Source organism: Mycteria americana, chromosome 24 (genome assembly GCF_035582795.1).
Source record: "Mycteria americana isolate JAX WOST 10 ecotype Jacksonville Zoo and Gardens chromosome 24, USCA_MyAme_1.0, whole genome shotgun sequence".
Taxonomy (NCBI): domain Eukaryota; kingdom Metazoa; phylum Chordata; class Aves; order Ciconiiformes; family Ciconiidae; genus Mycteria; species Mycteria americana.
In genome coordinates this window covers 5,396,357-5,417,983 of record NC_134388.1, presented here as the reverse complement: position 1 = coordinate 5,417,983, position 21,627 = coordinate 5,396,357, and the positions used below count along the sequence as shown (strand labels likewise).

Genomic DNA, 21,627 nt, shown 5'->3' with positions numbered 1-21,627 from the left:
CCCCGGGGACCGGTCCCACTCCCCAGCCGGGACCCTCGGCACGGGGGGGGGGTGCGGGGGGGCTGAGGCGCACATTAAAGGAGGCTGAACTGGACGCGTCGCTCTCTGCTCGCGGCAGCGGGACCCCTGCCCCATGGGAGGGGTGGGATGGGATCCCGGGGGGGGGGGGGGGGGGAGGATGGGACTGGCTTGGGGGCTCCAAGCCCCCCGGGGGGGGCACTGAGAGGGCTGGGAGCTTGCAGCCCTCCGCTTGCCGGCGCTGGGGCAGGTTTGGGGGGGCTCATAGCAGCGGATGGGGGGTGAGGGGGCTGAGGATGCCCCGGGCTCCCCGTGCGGAGTGCCAGGATGATAGTGCTGCTCAGGCGTAACCCTTTGCAAAGCCAAAACCGGGGCACGGTGCCGGGGCCCCGCAGGAGGCGGGTGCAGGATGCGGCCCTCGGTGGGCACCGGGCAGGGTGGAGGCTGTGCCGTAGCCCGGTGGAAGGCTGGGGTGGGCAGGGGCCGGATCCTGCCCACGCGGGGCCCCGTGCCAGCGCTTTGGGGTGGCGCGTCGCCGTTAATCTTTAACCGCCGGTGCCTGCCGCGGGCAGCGGCGGTGGCAAACGGCGGCCGAGGGTGTCACGGTGAGCCCTGGGGCCGCGTCCCGCCATGAGACGGGCAGGTAATGCCGGCGGCGGGGGCTCGGGGGCCGAACGCTGTCCTGCGTGGGGACGGGGTGGGGGACGCGGAGCTCAGGGGTGACACGGCGGGGCCGCTTGACGCGAGTCCAGCAGCATCCACAGGGTCCTTGGTGGTGGCGGGGACATCCGGCGGTGATGCAGCGGGGACCCTTCCCCTGCTCCAGCCCAGAGGGGCTCCCGCAGTTCCCTGCTCCTGCCCAGTCTGGGTGCTGGGACCACCAGCGGGTGCTTTCCCGCTCGCCCACAGGCCGGGATGGGGTGGCAGCGCTCGGACAGGTCGGAGGAGCTCACGGCAGGGGAGCTGACATCCGTGGGACACGGTCGGAGCTCGCCGATGGGTCCTCGTGTCAGTGGCCGCTCGTAAATCCCCGGCAAGCAACGGGGAGGGAAGGCGGCTCAGGGCTGGGCTGCGAGTGTGCCCTGCGGGGGAAACTGAGGCACGCGAAAAGGGCCGGTAGCACCGTGCCCCGCGGCAGCTTGCTGCGGGGTTTGCTCCCACCCACCCCTGCTCATCTCGAGGCTTCTCCTCCAGCGGGACTCAGCCCGGAGGCAGGGAAGCGGAGCAGCCGCTGGATGCACCCAGGGGACCCCCAGCACCCCAAAGCCGCTGGGAGCCGATGGCCGAGCCCACCCGCCCCGCCGGAGAGCCAGGGCTGCCGGGTACGGAGCTGGGCACAGGGGTGCTGAGCCCCCGGGCTGGGCTGGAGGTGTTCGGCCCCGCTTCGTCTCCATGAAGTCCTGGCCGAGGCTGCTGCGGGCGCTGGGGGGGCTGGGGGTGGCCGGCCTGGCCTGGCTGCTCGCCGCCATCCTGGGGCTGTGCCACGGCCCCCTCCTCGCCAGCATCTGCCGCCCGGCCGGGGCGCAGGCAGCCGCTCTCGTCTTGCTCACGGTGCTGCTCTGCCTGGCCGGCAGCCTCCTGTCCCTCCCCACGTGGAGGTGCGAGGTGGCTCGGAAGCACCGGGAGGTCCCTGGGAGTCCTGCCGTCACCGGGAGTGGGGACAGCCCAGGGTGGTCGTACCCCACCCCCACCCCCCCCGGTACAGTACGACGGCCGCGCAGCCTCACACCCCTCCCTTGTGTCCTGAAGCCTCCGCCAGCCCGAGCCAGGCGCGTCACCTTCGAGGACGAGGTGACGCCACTGGGGAGACCCCCGGGGAGGGTCCCCCCCGCCGCAGCCAAGGAGAAGCCGGGGGCCGGGTCCGTCCCCCCCAGGCTGGCACCCCGGCCACGCGCTGTCCCGGACTATGTGGTGTAAGTGATCCCCGTGGGGACAACCGCGGGAACGGGGTGTCACAGAGCCCTGGGGACCCACGATACCCAGCCGAGAGGGTCCTGCAGCGCCTGGGCTCTCCCTCCCGCACCCTGAGCCTCCTGGCATCGTGGCGGTGCAGAAAGTACCCGGCGATCCGGAGTCCCCGGCAGCGGGAGGGCTACAAGGGCGTCTTCCAGGACCAGCTGGCGGAGTACACGGAGCTGCTCGGGGAGGTCCGTGCCGCATGGCAGAGGCTCGGCGAGCTGGAGGCGGCGATGGGCCGGCCGCCCCGGCATGCCACGAGTAGGACGGTGGGTCCCTCGGTGGGTGCCGGCTGTGGGCACCGTATGTTTTGCGAGCGGTGTTGGGTGTGATGAGTTGGCTGGTCTCTGCGGGGACTGGGGATGAGCCTGAGGGGCTGCAGCGGGTGGGGGGGGGGACACACACGTGCGGACACCCCGGCTCCTGCAGCTGAGGGGTGCGAGCTGCGCTCCAAGGCACCCGGCAGCTGCTGGAAAATTAACCAGCGGTGGCATTTCTCGGCTACGCCCTGGGCGAGGTTTTCACCGCGCGGCGCTGCGGGAAGGCTGGCTACCTCTGAGCCCCCCGGGCTCGTTAGCCGCCTCGTTAAGGCCGTGCTCGGCCGGGCTGAGCCCCCGGGGCTCCGGGACGCGTCTTTCTGCCCTGCAGCATGGGAGCAGGGCGGCCCACGTCTGTCACGAGCATGTGAGGAAGAAGAGGGTGAGAAAGGGAAGGGCTCAAGATCCGCTCCCCGTGCTGGGGAGCCGGGGTGCGGCGAGCCCACGGCCTCCCCGCCGTGCCTCTCCCCCCTCCCCAATGCTTGGGGGGGTCCCCAGGGCACCAACAGGACCTCGGTGCTGGGGCAAGGGTCCCTCCGGCTGAGCACGGTCCGGCCGGCAGGACCTGGCCTTCCTGGAGAAGCAGCAGCGCTGCGAGTACCTGAAGAAGAAGCTGACGCACATCAAGGCGCGGATCCAGGAGTACGACCGCGACGCCCGCGACAGCACCGTCTACTTCTGAGCCTGCGCGCCGGCCCGCGCCGATGCCGTGGGATGATGACCCCGGGGGGGACCCCAGGGACTGGGTGCTGGGGAGGGGGTGCACCCGGTGCCCACCCAGCCTTTGCACCCACCCAAGATGGAGAGCGAACCCACAGGCTCCTCGTGCGGCTGATTTTGGGGTGCTCTGTGCCCCGGGGAGCCTTGTGGCCCTGGGTGCTGGGTGGGTGCTGCCTGTGCTGTGGGTGCAGGCCCTGGCTGTGCCCCCCCCCCCCCTTCACCCCGTGTGAATTGGGGAGCAGCCCCCCCCCCCCCCCCCTCCGGGGGGCAGCTGCAGAAGTGGCCAGAACTGGTTTTAATAAAACACAGTGATGTTTTCGGGGGGGTCTTAATGTGCATCCTGGGGGACCCGTCCCACCCCAGCACCCATGGGACCCTCCCGTCCTTCGGGAAAACAACGGGGTGGGCCGGGGAGGGGGCAGAGCAGAGCCCCGATCTCAAAGCGCTGAGGGACCCCCGGGGGCTGTGTTGCCCCCCCCCCCCCCGGCTCCCCCCTATTTTATCCCGTCCAAGCTCCCCCCCGAGGCGCCGGGACGGAGCCGGGAGCGGGGGCGGCCCCCGGGGTTCCCCCCCCGCCCCCCCCCGCCATCCCACCCCTCCCCGGAGGCGGAAACCGGGGCCGGGCCGGGGCCGGTCTCCAGCAGCGCCCGGCCGCCGCCGTGCCGCCGGTCCCGGCTGCCATTTTAAGGTGAACAAAGAGGCGGAGGCGCGGGCAGGTGAGTGGCTCCACGGCGGACGGGACCCCCCCGGTACCGGTACCGGTACCGGGAGGGTAGAGAGCTCCCGGTACGGGAGGAGGCACCGGGGGTCCCCGCTCCCCACTACCCACGGCGGGGGGGGGGGGTCCGTCCTTCCCCGCCGCCGCTGCGCGCACCGCGGTCTCCACCGGGATCCCCACCGGTACCGGGGACCTCACCGGCGTCCCCATCGGGATCCCCGCCGGCACCGACACCGGGATCCCCACCGGTACCGGGGTCCTCACCGGAGTCCCCCGCGGCACCGGGGTCTCCACCGCTACCGGGGTCCCCGCCGGGGCTCCCACCGGCACCGGGGCTCCCGGAGCCGCATCCCCGGCAGGTGGAAGGCGAGAGGCGGCGGCTCCTCCCGGGGCAGCGGGGCCGGGGGTCGCTTTGGCCACCCGGTGCCCCCGCAGCGGGGTGGGGACCCCCGGAGCCCCCCGTCTCCTGTCCTCCCGCCGGCACCGGGGTGTCCCAGGTCGCTACGCCCCGGTTACGGCTCCGGGAGCCCGAGAACCCCCAGCCCCGCTCCGGGAGGGGTCCCCGGTGGGGCGGGGGGGGGGTCTCGGGCGGGGGTTCCCGGTGGGGCGGGGGGGTCAGACCGCGGCCCTAGGGGTTAACCCCACCGGGATCGGTGGGTTTGGGGATTTACGGGGGGAGCTCGGGACTCCCTCAAGTGGGGGTGGGGGGGTGGCTTGGGCACCCCCGGGGGCACCTCCGGGACCGCGGCTGCACCCCAGGTTCCCGTTGCCCAGCCTTGCTGTGGGTTACGGGGTGCCAAACCCCCCACCCCACCCCTGGGGCCTGATCCTGCCCGCTGAGCCTTGGCGCTGCCGGGAGCGGGCGGCCGGGTTGGGTTTCCCACGAGGGTTCAGGTTTCCCCCCGCTGCGGGCCGGGGGGTCGTCACATCGGGGCGTCTCCGCGCCGGGGGGGGGGTTTCTGCATCGATTTTGAAAAAACCAAATTTTTGAAAACCAATTTGCCACTTTTCACTGGGGTGTTGCTAATGATTTGCCTTGTATTGTTGTTGTTCTTCTTTTTCTTTAATCCAGCCAGATCTGCTTACGGAGGAACCCTCGGGGTTAGCGCGAGCCTTGGGTAGGAGCTTTTCTGTTTTAATTAGAATTTAAACAATCCAATGCATTCCGGTGGTGTCTGGCGGCCGCGGTCGGGTGGGCCGGGAGGGGCCGGGGCCGGCGTGGCAGGGTCTTGTGCGTGGGGCAGGGCTGGGGTGCGACCTGGCGACTTTGCTGGGAGATGCTTGGTGAGTCACTTCTCCCCGTGCCTCAGTTTCCCCGTGAGTGGCGGTGACTCTGGTGGCGTGGCGTTGGGCACGGGCGGGCGGTTGTTGACGGTGCCATCGGACTGGTGACGGGGGACCAAAGTCCCTGCCGGGCGTGCGGAGACGTAGGAACCCGGCAGCGCCGCCTCACACGGCCGCGGCGCCGGTGCCGGCACCTCCCGGTGCGGGACCAGCTCCGACGACTCCGTCCATCTCCCTGCCAGGCTCTCCGCCACCATGTTCAGCAAGAAGTCCTACGACGGCCCCCCCACGGGCTACGGCCCCCCCACAGGCTACGAGCCCCCCACGGGTGATTACGGCTACGACTACGGCGCCCGCTCGCCCCCGCCGGGTTCCTACTACATCGAGGACGTGCCGCAGCACTTCTACAAGTGGACCTCCCCGCCCGGCGTGGTGAGGATCCTGGAGGCCATCGTCATCCTGCTCTGCATCGCCATCTTCGCCTGCGTGGCCTCCACCCTCGCCTGGGAGTACGGCTACGGCTTCGGGGGGGCTTACGGCAACGGCTTGGGGGGCTTCTATGGTTCCGGCTACTACGGCAGCGGGCTGAACTATGGCTACGGCTACGGTTACGGGGGCTACTACGGCGGGGTCACCAACCCGCGGGCGGCCAACGGCTTCATGATCGCCATGGCCGTGCTCTGCTTCCTGGCCCAGCTGGGGCTTTTTGTCGCCAGCGTCAGCAAATCGAGCGGCTCCCGCTCCCGTCGCTTCTACCTGGTGGTCATCGTGCTCTGCGCCGTGCTGGCCTTCCTCATGCTCATCGCCTCCATCGTCTACATCATGGGGGTCAACCCCCAGGCGCAGATGACCGGCAGCTACTACTACAACCCCTTGCTGACCATGTGCAGCCAAATATACAGCGGCAGCACCTACCTGAACCAGTACCTCTACCACTACTGCACCGTGGACCCCCAGGAGGTGAGGGTGCACCCCGGCTCCAGCCAGACCCCCCCTCTTTGCGCCAAACCGGCAGCGCAAAACCCTTGCTCTGCTTCAAACGTGATGCCGAGCGAGGGCGGGACGGGAGGGAGAGCATTGGCGACCACGCATCCTGCCCCTCGGACGGGTGTGCAGCACCGGGTCCCCGGCCGGCCGGGGTTTTCCCCTCCGTCTTTAATGGTTTTGGTGGTACCGGTCGCCGTTTCGCGGTTGCGGAGGGCAGGGGGTGGCTGCTGGTGCCGGATCCCAGCCCGGCTGTTTGCCGGCGCGAGCTGGGGCTGCGGGAGGAACCGGAGTGAGCTGCCTGCGCCGGGCAGTTTCGGGGAGGGGACGGGCTGTCGCCCCGGTGCAGACCCGGTATCTGGTACTTCGGTCTTGCCGGTCGTAAAAGTATTTGAACGAGGTTGGGGCAGAGGTGCTGGGATGAGCGCGGGGTCCGGGTGCCAGCTGGGTGCCAGCGCTCCCCGAGCACCCACGGTGCTGCCAGCCCGGCTCCGGAGCCCGGCAGGTCAGTGGGGCAGCGAGAACCTTCAAAACAAAGTCCATCGGCCCCGGTTTCGGCTGGGGCTGGCGGGGATCCTGCGTGGCACATAGGCTGGGACTGGCGCTGCCGGTTCCCATCCGGCTGGGCTGGCCGTGCCGCATTCCTGCGCCCGGAGCGGGGGTTGGGGGGGGGGGGGAGAGCCACGGCACCCACGCTGCTCTTGCTCCATGCAAAGGCCGAGCGTGGCCTAATCCGTCCTCACCTGGCCCCGATTTCCGTGCAGCTGCGGGGATCTGGCTCATGGGAAGCCATTTGGGCAGGGACCTGGCTCTGCCGTGCAGGAGCCGGCCCGCGGCCGTGGCTGGCAGGGCGGCCGGGGTGCTGCACGGAGATGCCGGAGGGTGCCGGCTCCCTGCTGCTCCCCGAGCCCCAAACTTGTTCTGTCCCCGTGGGAAAATCAACATTCCCCCCCCTTTCCATTGCTTGAGCTGGCCCCAAAAGCTCTCGGACCCCTGGTGGGCTCCGGCCCGGCTACCCGGGCACGGGGGGACCCTGTCCCTCTCCCCCCGCCGTGGTGAGGGGTCCAACGTTGGGACCGTTTGGGATGAGGGGAGCGATTCCCGCTCAGCCCGAGGGAGGTGTGGGGTCACCAGACCCCACCAGCTTGGCTGGGATGGGGGCTTTGCACCCCTGCGGGACCCCTACCCTGAGACCCCCCTCCCTCTGCCCCTCCAGGCCGTGGCCATCGTCTGCGGGTTCCTCATCGTCATTCTGCTCTGCCTCATCTGCTTCTTCGCTCACAAGACGCGGAGCAAGATCTGGAAGTACGGGAAACCAAACATCTACTGGGACAAGGTGCCGGTGGTCCAGGAGGGTCCCAACGTCGAGGAGTGGGTGAGTCCGAGCGGGGGCTGGGGGTCCCGGTGGGTACCCGGGGCTGGGGGGGGTCTTCCACCGCCTCCCCCGAGCATCCTCCCTGCTTGCCCTTTATCAGCTGAACGTGCCCCAGGCAGCACTGGGTCGGGATGTGCCGGGGCGAGCGGAGGGGCTGCATGGGGACCCCGGGGCTCCTCCCGGCGCCGGGGCTGTGCCGAGCCTGTGCCATTCCCCTTGCCCAGCCCAGCCCCAACTTTGTGCCAGGAGCCTCTTTCTTGCCGGGCTTGTGCCACCCTGATGCCTGGTCCCGGTGTGTTTGCACACCGCAGCAAGCAGCTCCCGGGGCGCGGCGTTATCGCTGCTGGTGCGACGCTGTGCCCGGCGTTTGCCGGGTCCCTCCCCGTCGCCCCGTTTAGGCGCTGTGGTTTTTCCCAGCCGGTACCATTCCCTGGCACCGCGAGGCTTTGCACGGGGTGCTGGGCCGGGCGAGTTGGTCGCAAACTCCCTGAAAGACAAATAGGGTGGGATCAGATGGGCTGGGTGCCAGGAGCGCCGAGGCTCCGGGTCCTCTCCCCTTTGCTCGCCCCGCGCTCGGGGATGCCGGCCATGAGACGCTGCCCGTCGACGCCGTTTGGTTTCGGTGTCGGCAATGATTAACTCGGCTCTGCGGGGCCGTGCCACCCCGCTGCTGCGGAGGGAGCCAGGGGCTTTGCCGCAACCAAACCGGCACCGTTGGGGCTTCGAATGAGCCTGTGTCCCTTGGGTGGGGGTTGCTGGGGGGCACCCCGCTGCTTCTCAGCCCCCGTAGACCCGGGGCGATGCTGGTCCCAGCCTGGCCCCGCCGCGTGCCGGGACGTGCTCCGTCCTGTCCCCGCTCTGCAGCTCCCTGAGCCGGTGTCACCGCAGGAGCTGGTGCCCGGGGAGGGTGCGGGAATTCTGCAGCATCCCACGGGGAAAGGAGCCTTTGAAATCCCCCCCCCGCCCCGGAGCGCGGCTCTGGGGGTGCTGCCGTGCCCTGGCCGAGGAGGGGCTGCCCAGGCCCCCGGGGGAGCTGGGACAGCGGGCAGGGGCTGCGTCCCTGTCACCGTCCCCGTCCCATCCTCGTCCCCATCCCTGTGAGACGGGGGCAGCCGGGGGGTGCTCGGGCACTGGGCTCCCCACCGGAGCGGGGACGTTTATCGTGTTTTATCGTGTTTTATCTCAAACCTTCAATGCAATCCCAGAGTCGAGCACAACGGCTGCTCTCAAGCCCCAGAAAGCTCGGCTCCGCTTTGTGCGTGTGTCCCCACGCCTCGCTCTCTTAGCCTAATATTTATTTTTCATTTTGCAGAAATACCTTTGTTCTGGTTTATTTATTTTTTGTTAAAAGTCCCTCCCTTGTAAAGCATTTCCTGGCCCGCTGGGGGCCGGGCCGGCTGGGGGGCAGGACCCCACGCACCCGGGCTCCCCCTCGCCCTCACTTGCCCCTTGAGGGGTCCCCGCTCTGCCGGGTGCCACCGTCCCAGCTGGGTGGGGGTCACCCACCGGTAACAGGTCCCCACGCGGTGGGGATGCAGCGGTGGGGAGGTACGGGGGTGTGAAACCCTCCTGGGACATCTCGTTCCCTGTTTATGGTCGGGATCGAGATTAAACTGGTGACCTTTGAACGGGCGTCAGCCGCCGGGCGCCGCTGCCTCCGTCCCGGCGCGGCACGGGGACGTGGCTGTCCCCACGCTGGGGGCCACCGGTGGCCGTCTCACCTGGTGGCCCCGTCAGGCAGAGCGGGGCTGGGAGTGGCCCCCAATTAACGGTGTCTTCGTTAATCGGGGGGGAAAGTGCCGGAGGAAGTGGCTTCGCCGGCTGGAGCTCGCAGCTGCCGTCCCCAGGGCCACCGTCCCGGGCAGGGACCGGCTTCCGGTACAAACAACCCACAAAGGCCAGGAAGGAAGGGGGAGGGAGGGACGGACGGACGGACGTCTGTCCCTCCAGCCCCACGTCCTCCTTGAAGGAGTCCTGGCCGTGCCGGGGCAGCAGCCGAGGGTCGGGGGGGGCCAATGCTGGATGGGGCAAGCGTGCAGCCCCTGGCAAAGCCTGGGGGGGGGGTGTATCACCCTGGGGGTGCAGAGCGGGGTGCCAGGACCCCCCTGAGCCACGTGTCCATCTGTGCCGTCTCCCGATGGGACCCCCCCCCCAGTGACTCCGTGCAGGGTGGCATTACCTGCTGCAGCACCGGGATCCCTGGGCTTTTCTCCGGGGCACGTCCTGCAGCCTCCCCCTCCCCAAACGCTGCTCTGCCCGCTCGTGGGGGCTCCCCCGTCCCTCGCCCACCCTCCGCTCTCCATAGCCATGGGGGACGCCCCGCTGCAGCGTCCCCGTCCCTGCCCATCCCCGCCGCGACTCCGGGCAGGATTGCCGCGGCTGCTCTGGGGTTTCTCCGGCCGTGCGGGATGGAGACCGGCGTCCCCGTGTGCCTGGGGCCGCGGGCCGTGCCCCGCTCCAGGGCGGGCGAGCGTCCCCGCTGTGCAGGCCCGTGGCTGAGCACCTCTCCCTGCTCCAGGTGAAGAACGTGGCGGATGGGGCCAGCGTGCAGGACGAGACGGCCACACTCGCCTACTCGGAGAAGCCGACAAGCCCCGTCGCCGCGCCGCCCTACAGCCCGCCCTCCTACGGCTACCCCCCGCAGAACGGGTACTACCCCTCCGGGACCTACAGTAGCCGGGGGTGAGCGGCCGGGCAGGGGGTAGAAGGGGGCAAGGGGGGAACCCTGGGCACTCATCCCACCCTGTGCTGAGCCGGCTGACGTCCCCACGTCCCTCGCAGCGACCAACCGGACCGGGCGGTCAGCCCCAGCCCAGCGGAGGAGAAGGCACGGGAGCAGCCCACCAAGCCCCCCGCTCGCCGCGGCCGCCGGCGCCGGCGCAACCCCGAGCTGGACGAGTCGCAGTACGAGACGGACTACACCACGGCCGTGGAGTCCGGCGATGAGCGGGACCAGGACCAGTGGGCCAGGTGAGGGGGGACCCCTGGGAGCCCCCCTGCACCCAGAGCCGCCCGTCCGGGGCCTGACCGTGCCCCTCTCCCGCAGCCTCTACCCCCCCATCGCCTCGGATGGCACCCGCCAGAAGTACAAGCAGGAGTTCGACACGGACTTGAAGCGCTACAAGCAGCTCTGCGCCGAGATGGACGGCGTCAACGACCGCCTCAACCAGCTCAGCAAACAGCTCGACAGCATCTCCGAGGACGGTCCCCAGTACCAGGTCAGGGCTCTGCGGGGACTGTGGGCATCTCGTGGGGCCACCAGGACACGGCGGGGCACCGGGGATGGATGCTGGGGGGCACTGGGGATGGATGCTGGGGGGCCTTGGGATGCTGGGGGGCACTGGGGATGGATGCTGTGGGGTTTTGGGATGCTGGGGGGCCTTGGGGATGGATGCTGGGGGGCCTTGGGATGCTGGGGGGCACTGGGGATGGATGCTGGGGGGCCTTGGGATGCTGGGGGGCACTGGGGATGGATGCTGGGGGGCACTGGGGATGGATGCTGGGGGGCATCTGGGATACTGGGGGGCACTGGGGAGGGATGCTGTGGGGCCTTGGGATGCTGGGGGGCATTGGGGATGGATGCTGGGGGGCATCTGGGATGCTGGGGGGCAGTGGGGATGGATGCTGGGGGGCCTTGGGATGCTGGGGGGCACTGGGGATGGATGCTGGGGGGCCTTGGGATGCTGGGGGGCACTGGGGGATGGATGCTGTGGGCCTTGGGATGCTGGGGGGCACTGGGGATGGATGCTGGGGGGCACTGGGGATGGATGCTGGGGGGTTTTGGGATGCTGGGGGGCCTTGGGGATGGATGCTGGGGGGCCTTGGGATGCTGGGGGGCACTGGGGATGGATGCTGGGGGGCATCTGGGATGCTGGGGGGCACTGGGGATGGATGCTGGGGGGCCTTGGGATGCTGGGGGGCCTTGGGATGCTGGGGGGCATCGGGGATGGATGCTGGGGGGCATCGGGGACGCTGCGGGGTGCAGGTCGCTGCTTGTCCCCACGCAGCACCCACCCTCGTGGCCCCCAGTTGTGACCCCTCCCGCCACCCCTTCCCTCGGCAGGGCGTCGCAGAGGAGTACAACAGGCTGAAGGACCTAAAGCGGGTGAGCGCGCGGAGCGTGGCCGCTCTCTGTTCCCGGCTAAAGCGGGGCTGGGTTGGGGCGATGCAGCCGGGGGGCGGGGGTGGAAACCGTGCCCCCGGCCCCCGGCCGCAGCCCCCTCCCCGCAGCCGAGGCCGACCCTTCGCTGCCTTGCAGAGCCCAGACTACCAGACGAAGAAACGGGAGACCAAAACCCTGCGCAACAAACTCTTCCACATCAAGCGGATGGTGAGCGACTACGACAAGGTGCGGGGGTAGCCTGGGTGCCCCCCCCCACCCCGGCAGGACGGGCACGAGGGGCTGCCCGCTCCCCTCCAAAGACTTTGGTGCATTTTGTACCTTTGTTTGTATTAAAAAAAAAAAAACCAAAACCCAAACCCCCAAGCCAAGGTTCAAAGCCACCCTGCGATGTCAGTGCCAAGGGGCCGGAGCGAGGCTCCCCGTCCCCTCCCCTGCGTGCCGGGGGCTGCGGGTCCCCTCCCGCTGCTGTAACTAAGTTTGGGGAGGGTCTGCAGCCCCCGGCTGCCCCTGCCGGCACCGGGATCAAGGTACCAAAACGTGGCTGTGGCCCAGTGCTGGCAGGGACGTGCCGCCCGGGCAGAGCCCTGCGTCCCCCGGGGCTGCCTTTTGGGGAGCAGCCCTAGGCTGGGGTGATATTTTATAAAAGGAACTGGCTGAAACTGTGTAAATTTTTTTTTTTTTAAATAAATAAACTGTGTATCTATTGATTTTAAATCGGTACCGGAGTGAAAAGGGCCACGACGGGGCCGTGCATGGGAGCGGTACCTCCGGCGGGCGGGTGGCCCGGGCTGGACGCGGGGTTGTCCCCAGCCACGGCCGCCCTGGCACGGCCACGGCGCTTCCCGGTCCCCGTGGAGCCGACATCCCCGTGGTGCCACGTGGATCCCGCCCAGACCCCGCACCGGGACCCCCCGCGTGTCGTCCCCCTCCCCCCGAGGCTGGACCAGCCCTGGGATGGGGACCGATGCTGCCCAGACACATCAGCATCCCACCCACGCGGGGCAAACCCAGCACCCCCCTCCCAGCCCCTTCGAGAAGGGAGGAACCCCCCAAAAAAATCACACCTTGGGGGACCCCCAAACCCCTCACCTTGGAGGGGAACCCCCAATTCCCCACCTTGCTCCCCAAAGACCAAGTACAAACCTCTGTGCTGGCTCCCGCTCCCCTTCATGCTGCCGATCCAGTTCTTCCGCAGCAGACCGCAGGATTTATTCCCGAGGGACCCCTGCATTGAAGAACAGCACGCAGGACCCCCCCAAAATCCCCAGGGTTCCCAAAAACCATCCAGTTTTAGGTGCCTTAGAGGGGCTTAATTTTTTGGGACCGTATCTCCCGCTCTGCTTCATCTCCCCCCATCACCCCAGGGTGGGCTCCAGCATCGCTGCAGGATAAGCCCCTTTCCCCCCTCGCAGCAAATCCCCGGCGTTGTAAGAAACATCTTTTATTGACTTCAGTTAATTTGTTTAGTATCATTGAACAAGGATTATATTTTTCAGTGAATCAATCTAAATGACAAATCCCCGGCTAATCCTGCCTCTGTCTGTTTGCACGGTGGATACCCCTGAGAAGCAGAGCCTTGGGGGGGGGGGGGGGACACGACGACACGGACACCCCGTGGTCTCCGATCCCACGCTGGCAGTCCCACGGGCACGGGATCGGAGGCCACGGGGCGTCCCCCCCAACCCTCCGAGGTGGCTCTGCCCCACCATGTGTACCTTCCTCCGGCACAGCTCAGCCCTGGGGACAAGGACCCCCCCACCCCGAGCAGCATCACCCCTTTCCAGCCAGATTTTGGTCCCCGCCAAAGTCTTCCTCTCCCCCCAAACCTGGCTTAAAAAAAAAAAAAAAAATAGTGAGGCACAGGAACATAGCGAGCACGGGCAGGGGGGTGCTGGCACCCGTCTTCCCCAGTGTGGGGAGGGTGGTGGGTGCTGGATCCAGCCCCGGGGGGGGGTCACGGCACCAAGCGAGGCAGCGGGGAAGGGCTGGGCTGGATGCTGGGTGCTGTGCAGCACCCAAAAGGACTGTTCGGTTTGCAGCCTGCATGGTGCACGGCCCCGGCCAGCTGCCCGTGTACCCCCCCCATCTCCTCCCGTGTACCCCCATCCCCTCCCCTGTACCCCCCCGTGCCCCGACAGCGGAGATGCTTCAGTGGCAAGTGCAGGGAGGGGGCTGGGACCGGGGGGGGGGGGGCTGGGATCCCCAAAAAGGGGCTGCTCCAAGCTTGGCACTTCAGTCCTTAAGGCTGGATAGGGCCCGGCCAGGCAGGGGCAGCCCCCGGGCAGGGCACAAAGGGGCTTTAACATGACCCTTTTTCCACGATTGCCAGGGCTGGGGGGGGGGGGGGGGGCAAAGGCAGGGGGTCCCACAGCAGGACCCCCCAAAGGATGGCTCTGGGCAGCTGGCAGCCCCCCCCGCCCCAGCCCAGCAGGTCCCTCCTGTCCGAGCCTCCTGTCCGAGCCTCCTGCCATCTGAAATTCAGATTGGGAGGGGCAGCCAGAGGACGGCAGCCCCCTCCCCAGGCTCCAGCCCGGCTCCGAAACAGGGGCAGAGCAAGGGACCAGCCCCGGGGGATGCTCCAAGGTCCCCGGGGGAGACCTGGGGGGGGGCCGGGGAGCTCCGCTTCACGGGGGTACGGAAGAGTTCGGTGTCCGACAGCAGCAGCGTGGCCAGTACCTTCGGGTTCAGGAGGACAACGCCGCAACCCCGCTGCTTTTGGGGGGAGCTGTGGCGGACGGACGAGCTACGAGACAGCTGGGGGGCTGGGAGCCGGCACAGTTTGGGGCTCCCCGGGGACGGCACCGTCTCAGGGCGCTGGAGGGAATCCGGGTCCAGCTGCTGGGGGTCCCTGGGGGGAGAGGCTCCGTCCCCTACTGCCCCGTCCCGTAGGGCCAGTTGAAGGTGCTCCCGGACAGCAGCATGTCCCTGATTAGTGTTTCGATGGGCGTCTTCCCCACCAGCCTCATGAAGAAGAGCTGGGAGATGAGGGCGGCCGGCACGGCTCGGAGAGCCGGCAGCCGCAGCAGGAGCCGGCCGAAGCGCTGGGGCTGCGACGGGTACTGCGAGCGCACGTACTCGGTGAGGGCCACCTGCGCCTTCTCCTGCAAGCTCTCCACGTGTGCCGGGTCCGAGAGGCCGCAGGCATCTGCGAGAGGGATGGGATGGAGAGGGGTCAGCGGTTGGAGCCCCCCCCCCCCCACCGACCTGACCCTCTCCCCAGCCGGCCATGCTCCTGCCTGGCTGCTCTCCTTGCCGAATTAGGGATGCGGCTGGCTGCAGCGCCGCGGCACGGTGCAAGACCGTGGCTTGGACCGCTCCGGCTGCAAAGGGCTGCTGCAGGCTTGTCCCCACCAGGGAGGACCAGGCATTTCTGCAGCACGAGATGAGCACGGACGGACCGAGGGACAGGGCTCCCCGAGACACACACCCACCCCCCCACCCCCCCCCCGGTGCGTGGCGGGTATTTGTGTTACTCCAGGTCTCATTCCCATCGCCCTGGGGAAGCTCAGCCCAGACGGACGAGCCGGGACGCCGCAAACCACGGTGGAGAAGCACCACGACACAAGGAACCTCTGCCACCCCCCACCTCCCCCCCCCCCCCCCCCCCCCCCCAAGAGCCACACAATGCTCTCTGGACCCCAAACCCCCAGGGAAACGGGGGGCAGATGCTCCCTGGGGGGCTCACGGGCTCCACGGGGCAGAGATGGGGACAGAGCCCGGTCGTGGCACCAACCTACCCGGCGTGAAGAGCGCGATGGCTTTGAGGCAGCTGTACTCAGCCGAGTCCACCTGGAGCCGGTTGAGCTTCTCCACCTGATCCTGAAAGATGCGGATCTGGTCCATGAAGGAGACGACGCGGTCCGCTGACATAGGGGAGGCGTGGAAGCCGGCGGCAGCCAGCAGCGGGGCCATGTGCAGCGGCAACGCCGACTGCGCCGCGTTGAGGACGAAGAGCTCGCTCCAGCTGAGCCGGAGCAGGGCTACTTGGTCGGAGACGGGCAGCTCGGGGAAGAAGGGGATGTTCCGGGCCCATTCCACCGTGCTGAAGAGGAGGCGGGCGGCCAGCTCGCAGATGTTGTCGATGCCCATGACGCTGCCCTGCTGCGCGTACTGCGAGCCGTAGCGGGCGGCGGGGTAGGGCTCGGCCCGCAGCAGCTGCGAGATGAGCTCCGACACCGGCTGCCCGTTGAAGTATTCCCCGCTGGGCATGGTGTTGGGGCTGGTGCTGGAGTGGGTGGGGGGGATCCGGCCCCGCTGCACGGCTGGGGGGGGGGGGAGAGGGGGGGGAGAGGAGAAGAAGTGTCTGCCTGCTTCTGTATCCTGCTGCAGCCCCCATCCCGCTCCCGGGGGGGCACGCGGGGTTCCTTCTGCCCCGTGCAGGGCGAGGAAGGATGGGGATGCTCCCCACACCCACCCGGCATCCCGGCATCCCCGGCAGGGCCGGATCCTGCCACCCCAGGGGAACAATGGGTGGCTTTCAGGCGCTCGGGGAGGGCGGGTTGGTGTGTGCCACCCGCTGCGCCCGCCGGCGAGATGCCTGCGAGAGCTGCACTAATCTATTTAGCATCCCGGAGATTCACCAGCAGCTCCCAGGCTGCCGACGCCACGGCTTGGCCACGGCCTCTGACCAGCAGCCGGGCTGGGCCAGCATCCATGCCACCTCCTCCTCTGCAAGGACCCGGCGCAGGAGCGGCCGCAGCTCCGGCCATGCCGTGCCAGACCGGGTGTCTTGCCGGCACCGGAGCCCCCCCCCCCCGCGCCGGCTGCAGCGGAGCAGGGCGATTGCTACCCAAGGTCATCACATGGCGGCAATCGTTTATTTGCAAATAAAACGTCCATCTTGGAAGCATCGTTAACCCTGGGGCACTCCCCCTCCTAATTGCATTCAGGGAGAGCCATTTTTCAGCTCCCCCCCCCCTCCCATTAGCACCCACTATTTGCTCAGTCCCTAGTAATTAATTTATGGGCTGTTCATGAGCCACTTAAATGAGAGCTCTAAATCATGCTAAGTGGCAATAATGCCATCTTGACTCCTCTGGAAAGGAGGGAATTACTGTCCTGCTTCCAGTATCCTTCCCCCCTTGCTCCTCACATCAATGCCACCTGCCGCTGAGCGGCCCCGGCACCGCGGCACAGCCCACGCCGAGCCCCGGCATCTCCATCCCCGCGTGTGCCTTGGCACGGCCCCATCCTGCCCGCGGGGATTTGAGATCCCGGCTCCGCTTTGGGCTAAACCCTTCGTCCCATTTGCAGCAGCCCGGGAAAGCATTCGGGGTTCGCACCCCTGGGCGACGGGGAGCGAGCAGAAAGCCGCCCGAGGATCGGCAGGGCTCTGGCCGCGCCGGGAGCCCGGCCCAGCCGACCTCCACCGCGCCTGGGGCACCGGGGCTGTCCCGGCTCCAGGTGTGTCACCTTATCAGCTCAAGGCTCCAGCTTTTCCAAACAAACACCACCTGCGCTGCCGGCACCGAGGGCAATTCAAGGAGAGAAAAAAAAAAAAAAAAAAAAAAAAGGGGCAAACAGGGGTTTTTGCTGCAAACAGGGTTCCAGGAGAGGTGGGAGAGCGCCCGGCCGCAGCCGGAGCAGAGCGGGCACCGGCAGCCCTCAGCTGGCACTGCAGCAGCCCCACGCTGCAGTAGTGGGGTTCACCGGGACCCCTCAGGAACCATCCCCGTCCCCACGGTGCTGGCATTACCTTCCTTCCTCATCCCCACGCGGAAACACTTCTTCAGGCGGCAATACTGGCATTGGTTGCGGTGGTGCTGGTCGATCTGGCAGTCGCGGTTGGACCTGCGGGCAGGACCGGGCAGATGAGGTGGCGGGGAGCAGCGACACAATGCCGCCGGGGGTCCCTGCGTCCCACCGAGCTGCTCCGCCACCCACCTCCCCGCCGCCCTCGGGCAAAACCCTGGCCACCTCCGCACCGGCCGCGGCCGTGCCACGCCGGCCCCCGGCGTACAGACACCGGCACTCCCAGGCGGCACTCAGATGCTATGGAAACAGCGATTTCCTACAGCAGGGGCTGCCAGTTCGTGTTGCCGGCGATGCCCAGGGCTGTAGGAAAGCCGGAGAGACCCCCGGGACGCGGGGCTCCCGTCCTCGGGGACGCGGAGGGATGGGTGCCGGGGAGCGATGCCCCGCGTCCCGGCAGGCGGAGGGGGGAAGCGGCGGAGCGGCCCCCGGCCTCACCGCCAGACGTGCGAGGAATTTCAGCTATTTCCTACGGGGTCCGGGGCTGCCCCCGCAACGCTGAGCCCGCAGCCCCTCGGGCACAGAGCGCTTGCGGGCGTCCCCCTCGGCGGTGGCACGGCCCCTCCGTGCTCCGGTCCGGCCTCAACCGGACCCCGCGAGCGCGGCAAAGCAAAAGCCGGCGGCTCTGGAGCAGCGGTGCAGGTGCCCCCAGCCCCGGCGTGGGGTCCGCACCGGCCGGAGGGATGCTTTGCCCCCGAGCAACCTCGGAGCCTGCAAAGGGGGGTCCCGGCACACGGGTCCTGCCCCGGGGCAAGGAGCCGCGGGCGCTGGGCAGCCCCTGCACCATGCAGCAGGGTACCGACCGCCGCCAAAGCCAACCGCCGACCTCTGCTCCCGCGGCATCGCGGGGAGCGACACGCTGGGACAGGCCGCGGCATCGTTAGCGTCCAAACCCCCCAGCCCCGATTCCCAGGGGCCACTCGCGCTCACGGTCCCCACACGGCCGAGCGATGCAGCGGGGCAGGGGCGACACCGGGCGCTCGCGTCCCACCCGAAGGCTGTCGCGACAAACGGGGAAGAAGGGGGTTATGGGCAAAACAGCGATAAATTGAGGCGCATAAAGCAGCAGCCAGGAAAGCGCAGGCAGGGCTGGGTCGCGCCGGCGTCCGGCAGCAGCTCGGCTCTGCCTGGGAATCCTGACACGAATCTCCTCATCCCTACACGACTCCAGAGGCGAGGCAGGCAGGGATTCCCGCCGCGCTCAAACCGGAATTAATTCACCCCGAACATCACCAGTGCGCTTAGCACATTTTAAAACGTGTTGCTGATAAAAAGTTATTCCAGCGGAGAAGTGATAGCTAATCAAAACGTCAGATTACATCTTCATCAGCCGCCTGCGCCGCGGCAGGGGCAAAGCTCCCGGCACCGCGGCCGAACCTCCCGGCGGGGGCCTGGCTGACCCTCACCGTGGCCTCAAGGCACCGTCCCCAGCACCAGGAAAACCCAAAAATCATCTCAGCTCCCGCCAGCGGCTCCTAGCAAGTTTCCCAACTGATAGGCTGCAGCGACCTGGGAAACTGTGAGAATACAAAAGGCGTATACTGTGCTAATTATGTAATTAGAACATGTAATTATTTAGTGCAAGAACTAAACTGAATCCAACTCACTTTTAATATTCAAATTAGAGCAATCTTGGCTTGATGCTGCTTTTGACTCCTTGAACAAAGCAGATGCCAGGGCTGCCGGGGGAGCATTGTTCCCGGCCCCTCCGACACTTTACTCCCTACTTGGAAAACCAACGTTTTTCTATTGCACCAAACCACTTCCCAGCAAAAACGGGGGGAAAAGAACCCCAAACACCTGCAGTAGGTGCCCACATACCAGTGACAAGCACAGGATAACATCTGGGACGCTCGTAGCCCCTCCATCGCCCCCGCACCGAAGCGGCATCTGGGACGCAGAGCCCTTCCCTCTCCCGGGGAGCCCTGATTTGGCCTTTCCTTTGTTCCAGGAAACTGGAATTTCTCAAAAGCCACATGTATTCCCCATCTTCAAATCATTAATCCCGAGCAGGCGCTCGGCCGAGTCTGCTGATCGGATCCTGCTGATCAGATGGGGAAACTGAGGCAGGGCCAGGGATGATGCGCACGCCGCATCCGCGCACGCCGCATCCGCGGCAGGCGACGGGGAGGACGCTGCAGGACCAGGGGCGACGGGAACTGAACCCTGCCCCACGCCGGCAGCTCCACGGCCACGAGCGGCTCGGCTGACGTCAGCCAGGACCCGGCAGCGCCGGTGCCGGGAGCTGCCAGGAGAGGAGATGCTGCGCACGGGGGAGGACGAATCTAGGCCGCCCAAACGAGAGCAAGGCGGCTCGGAGACGGCTCCCGCCGCAGGAGCAGCACTGCCCCTTCCCTTCCGCGGCGTCTCAGCACCACGAGACGAAGCTCAAAGCAGCCGGCCCCCCTTGGGCGGGGAGAAAGCGGGGTGCGGAGGTGGGGTGCCCCTCTCCCAGCTCGCCCGTGGGGCGCCCACGGCTGGGATGCGGGTGCCATCCTCGCAGCACCCTCGCTGGCTTAGCAGACGCCGCTGGAAGCGCTTGCACGTAGATCCAGACCTGCGAGTGAGCCCCTATATACGCGTTTACCTCCCCGGGAACAGCCCCGAGCCGGGGGTCCCCCACGCGTGCCAGCCAACTCGATGCTCGTTTCGAGCCCAACAGAAACTCCAGAGTTATCTGCAGCTCCAAACTTCGCAGGGGTCGTATCCCGGTCCTCGCTGCTGGGCCCGGATCTGCTGCAGCACTGGCCCGAGCGCGGGGGCCGGCGGGGGCTGCAGCCCCTCTCCCCGGCATCTCAGCGGAGCGGCGTGAGAGCTCAGCGCCCGCAGCACGCCGGGCTCTTGACACCTCCGGTTAAAATTATACTCGCTGTCGCACTGGTGCTTTCTCCGGGTAGAGAGGCCGTGACCAAAGCGACTCACAGCCACCGCACGTTTTCAGGCATTAGCCCGGAACGGCAATTAATGCCGGAGCGGAGCCGGGCGATGACGAGGACCCGGACGCCGGCTGTGCCCCACGGCCCAGGGGACGGGGCAGCCGCCCCTCCGGGGGCTGGGGATGCACCGGGCAGAGGGGCTGCTGATGCGGGGTGCAGAGCACGGAGGGACCCCCGCGCCGCACCGGGGGCCACCGTGCAGCCGCATCGGGGCCCCCCCTTTAGCGCTGCAGCCACGGCAGGGCCGGCACGGGGGCCACTGCAGAGCCACGCACCGGGGGCCACCCTCGAGAGCCGCAATCGTGCCAGGGCTCTGCCACCCCGGGGGTCCCCGCCGAGCCCCCCCCCCCGCCCCCCCCGCCGCTCCCCCAGCCCCTACCTGCAGGTGTAGCTGAGGTTCCTGCGGATGCTGCGCTTGAAGAAGCTCTTGCAGCCCTCGCAGGTGAAGACCCCGTAGTGTTTCCCGCTGGACTTGTCCCCGCACACCACGCAGTCCACCGGGGCCCCGGCCCGCTCCTCCTCGCCGTGCTCCGCGTCGCTGCCGCCGCCCGCCGGGGACGCCGCCTCCTCGCCGCCGCCGCCGTTGGGCTCGCCCCAGCCGCCGGCCACCATGGCCATGGCTCCGCGGCCCCGGGGCTCAGCGCCGGCCCCGCCGCCGCATGGAGCGGCGCCCGGTACGCGGCGCCCGGCGCCTCCCGGAACGAGTTGAGCAAGTTTTTGGGGGATGGCGGCCGGTTTGGGATTTTTAGGGTTTTTTTTTTTTTTTTTTTTTTCTTCCCTTTCCACCCCCCTATCCCAGGGTTCCCTCCCTCCTCCCCCGTTAACGGGGGGGCCCCGCGGAAACTTTGCGGCGGCGGGAGCGGGGCGCGGCGCGGCGCATCCCCCCGCGGGGCGCGGCGGCTCCGGGCGCGGCGGCCGCCCCGGGGCTCGGCCGCATGCGGGGGCCGCCGCTGCCCGCCCCCGGTGGCTCCTCCGCTCCGCGGCACCGGCAGGGAAGGAGGAGGAGGAGGAGGAGGAGGAGGAGAAGAAGGAGGAGGAGGAGGAGGAGGCGGCGCTGCCCCGGCCCGCCCTCGCCCCTACGGGCCCTGCCGCCGCCGCCGCTGCATGCAGCCCGGTCCGGGTCCGGGTCCAGCGGGACCCGCTCCGCCGAGCCCCGGGGCTCTCCCCGCCTCCCGCGAAAGAGCAAAGTTCAGCCGCTGCCGCGGTGGCCGCCCTGGATGCTCCTCCCCGTCCTCCTCCCCTTCCGCTCGCCGCCCGCCGGGTCCTGCCCCGGCCCCGGCCCCGGCCCCGGCCCCGCCGCAACCGGGGAGGGGAGGGGAAGGGGGGGAGCCGGGCAGGCGGCCCCGCCGCCCCGCAGCGGAGCGGGCAGGGCGGGTCGGTAGCCGAGGCTGGGCTCGGCGGGCTCCGCGGGCCGGTGGTACCGGTTGTGGCGGAGGCGGGCACGG

The 21,627-nt window shown here is 68.5% G+C and overlaps 2 protein-coding genes across 4 annotated transcripts; one reads left to right on the top strand and one right to left on the bottom strand.

Annotated features, from left to right (window-relative positions):
* Positions 1-3,601: 3,601 nt before the first annotated feature.
* On the top strand, positions 3,602-11,900 carry OCLN (occludin). 3 transcript variants are annotated; one of them, XM_075524308.1, is made up of 10 exons: positions 3,602-3,727; positions 4,802-4,847; positions 5,256-5,522; positions 5,730-5,973; positions 7,214-7,372; positions 9,891-10,054; positions 10,154-10,342; positions 10,419-10,590; positions 11,436-11,477; positions 11,631-11,900. In XM_075524308.1, exons 3-10 carry the CDS (start codon positions 5,269-5,271, stop codon positions 11,730-11,732), a joined length of 1,326 nt encoding a protein of 441 aa, XP_075380423.1. In that variant the 5' UTR covers positions 3,602-3,727; positions 4,802-4,847; positions 5,256-5,268; the 3' UTR covers positions 11,733-11,900. The 3 variants fall into 3 exon arrangements, with proteins under 3 accessions (XP_075380423.1, XP_075380421.1, XP_075380422.1); XM_075524306.1 differs by having other exon boundaries at positions 5,256-5,973; XM_075524307.1 differs by having other exon boundaries at positions 3,635-3,727; positions 4,806-4,847; positions 5,256-5,973.
* A 1,692-nt stretch (positions 11,901-13,592) lies between these two features.
* Positions 13,593-21,406, bottom strand: NR2F6 (nuclear receptor subfamily 2 group F member 6). The gene is made up of 4 exons (XM_075524053.1): positions 20,562-21,406; positions 17,191-17,285; positions 15,233-15,757; positions 13,593-14,640 (listed from the first exon to the last, which is right to left on the bottom strand). The coding sequence occupies exons 1-4, from the start codon at positions 20,798-20,800 to the stop codon at positions 14,366-14,368; spliced, it is 1,134 nt and encodes a 377-aa protein (XP_075380168.1). The 5' UTR covers positions 20,801-21,406; the 3' UTR covers positions 13,593-14,365.
* Between the last annotated feature and the right edge of the window lie 221 nt (positions 21,407-21,627).

Excerpts from the sequence above, each read along its gene's own strand:
- OCLN (XM_075524306.1), top strand. The coding sequence starts at position 5,269 with ATGTTCAGCAAGAAGTCCTACGACGGCCCCCCCACGGGCTACGGCCCC. Across the intron at positions 7,373-9,890 it reads GTCCCAACGTCGAGGAGTGG|GTGAAGAACGTGGCGGATGG; the intron begins GTGAGTCCGAGC and ends TCCCTGCTCCAG. Across the intron at positions 10,343-10,418 it reads GACCAGGACCAGTGGGCCAG|CCTCTACCCCCCCATCGCCT; the intron begins GTGAGGGGGGAC and ends CCTCTCCCGCAG.
- NR2F6 (XM_075524053.1), bottom strand. The coding sequence starts at position 20,800 with ATGGCCATGGTGGCCGGCGGCTGGGGCGAGCCCAACGGCGGCGGCGGC. Across the intron at positions 17,286-20,561 it reads AACCTCAGCTACACCTGCAG|GTCCAACCGCGACTGCCAGA; the intron begins GTAGGGGCTGGG and ends TCCTGCCCGCAG. Across the intron at positions 14,641-15,232 it reads CATCGCGCTCTTCACGCCGG|ATGCCTGCGGCCTCTCGGAC; the intron begins GTAGGTTGGTGC and ends TCCCTCTCGCAG.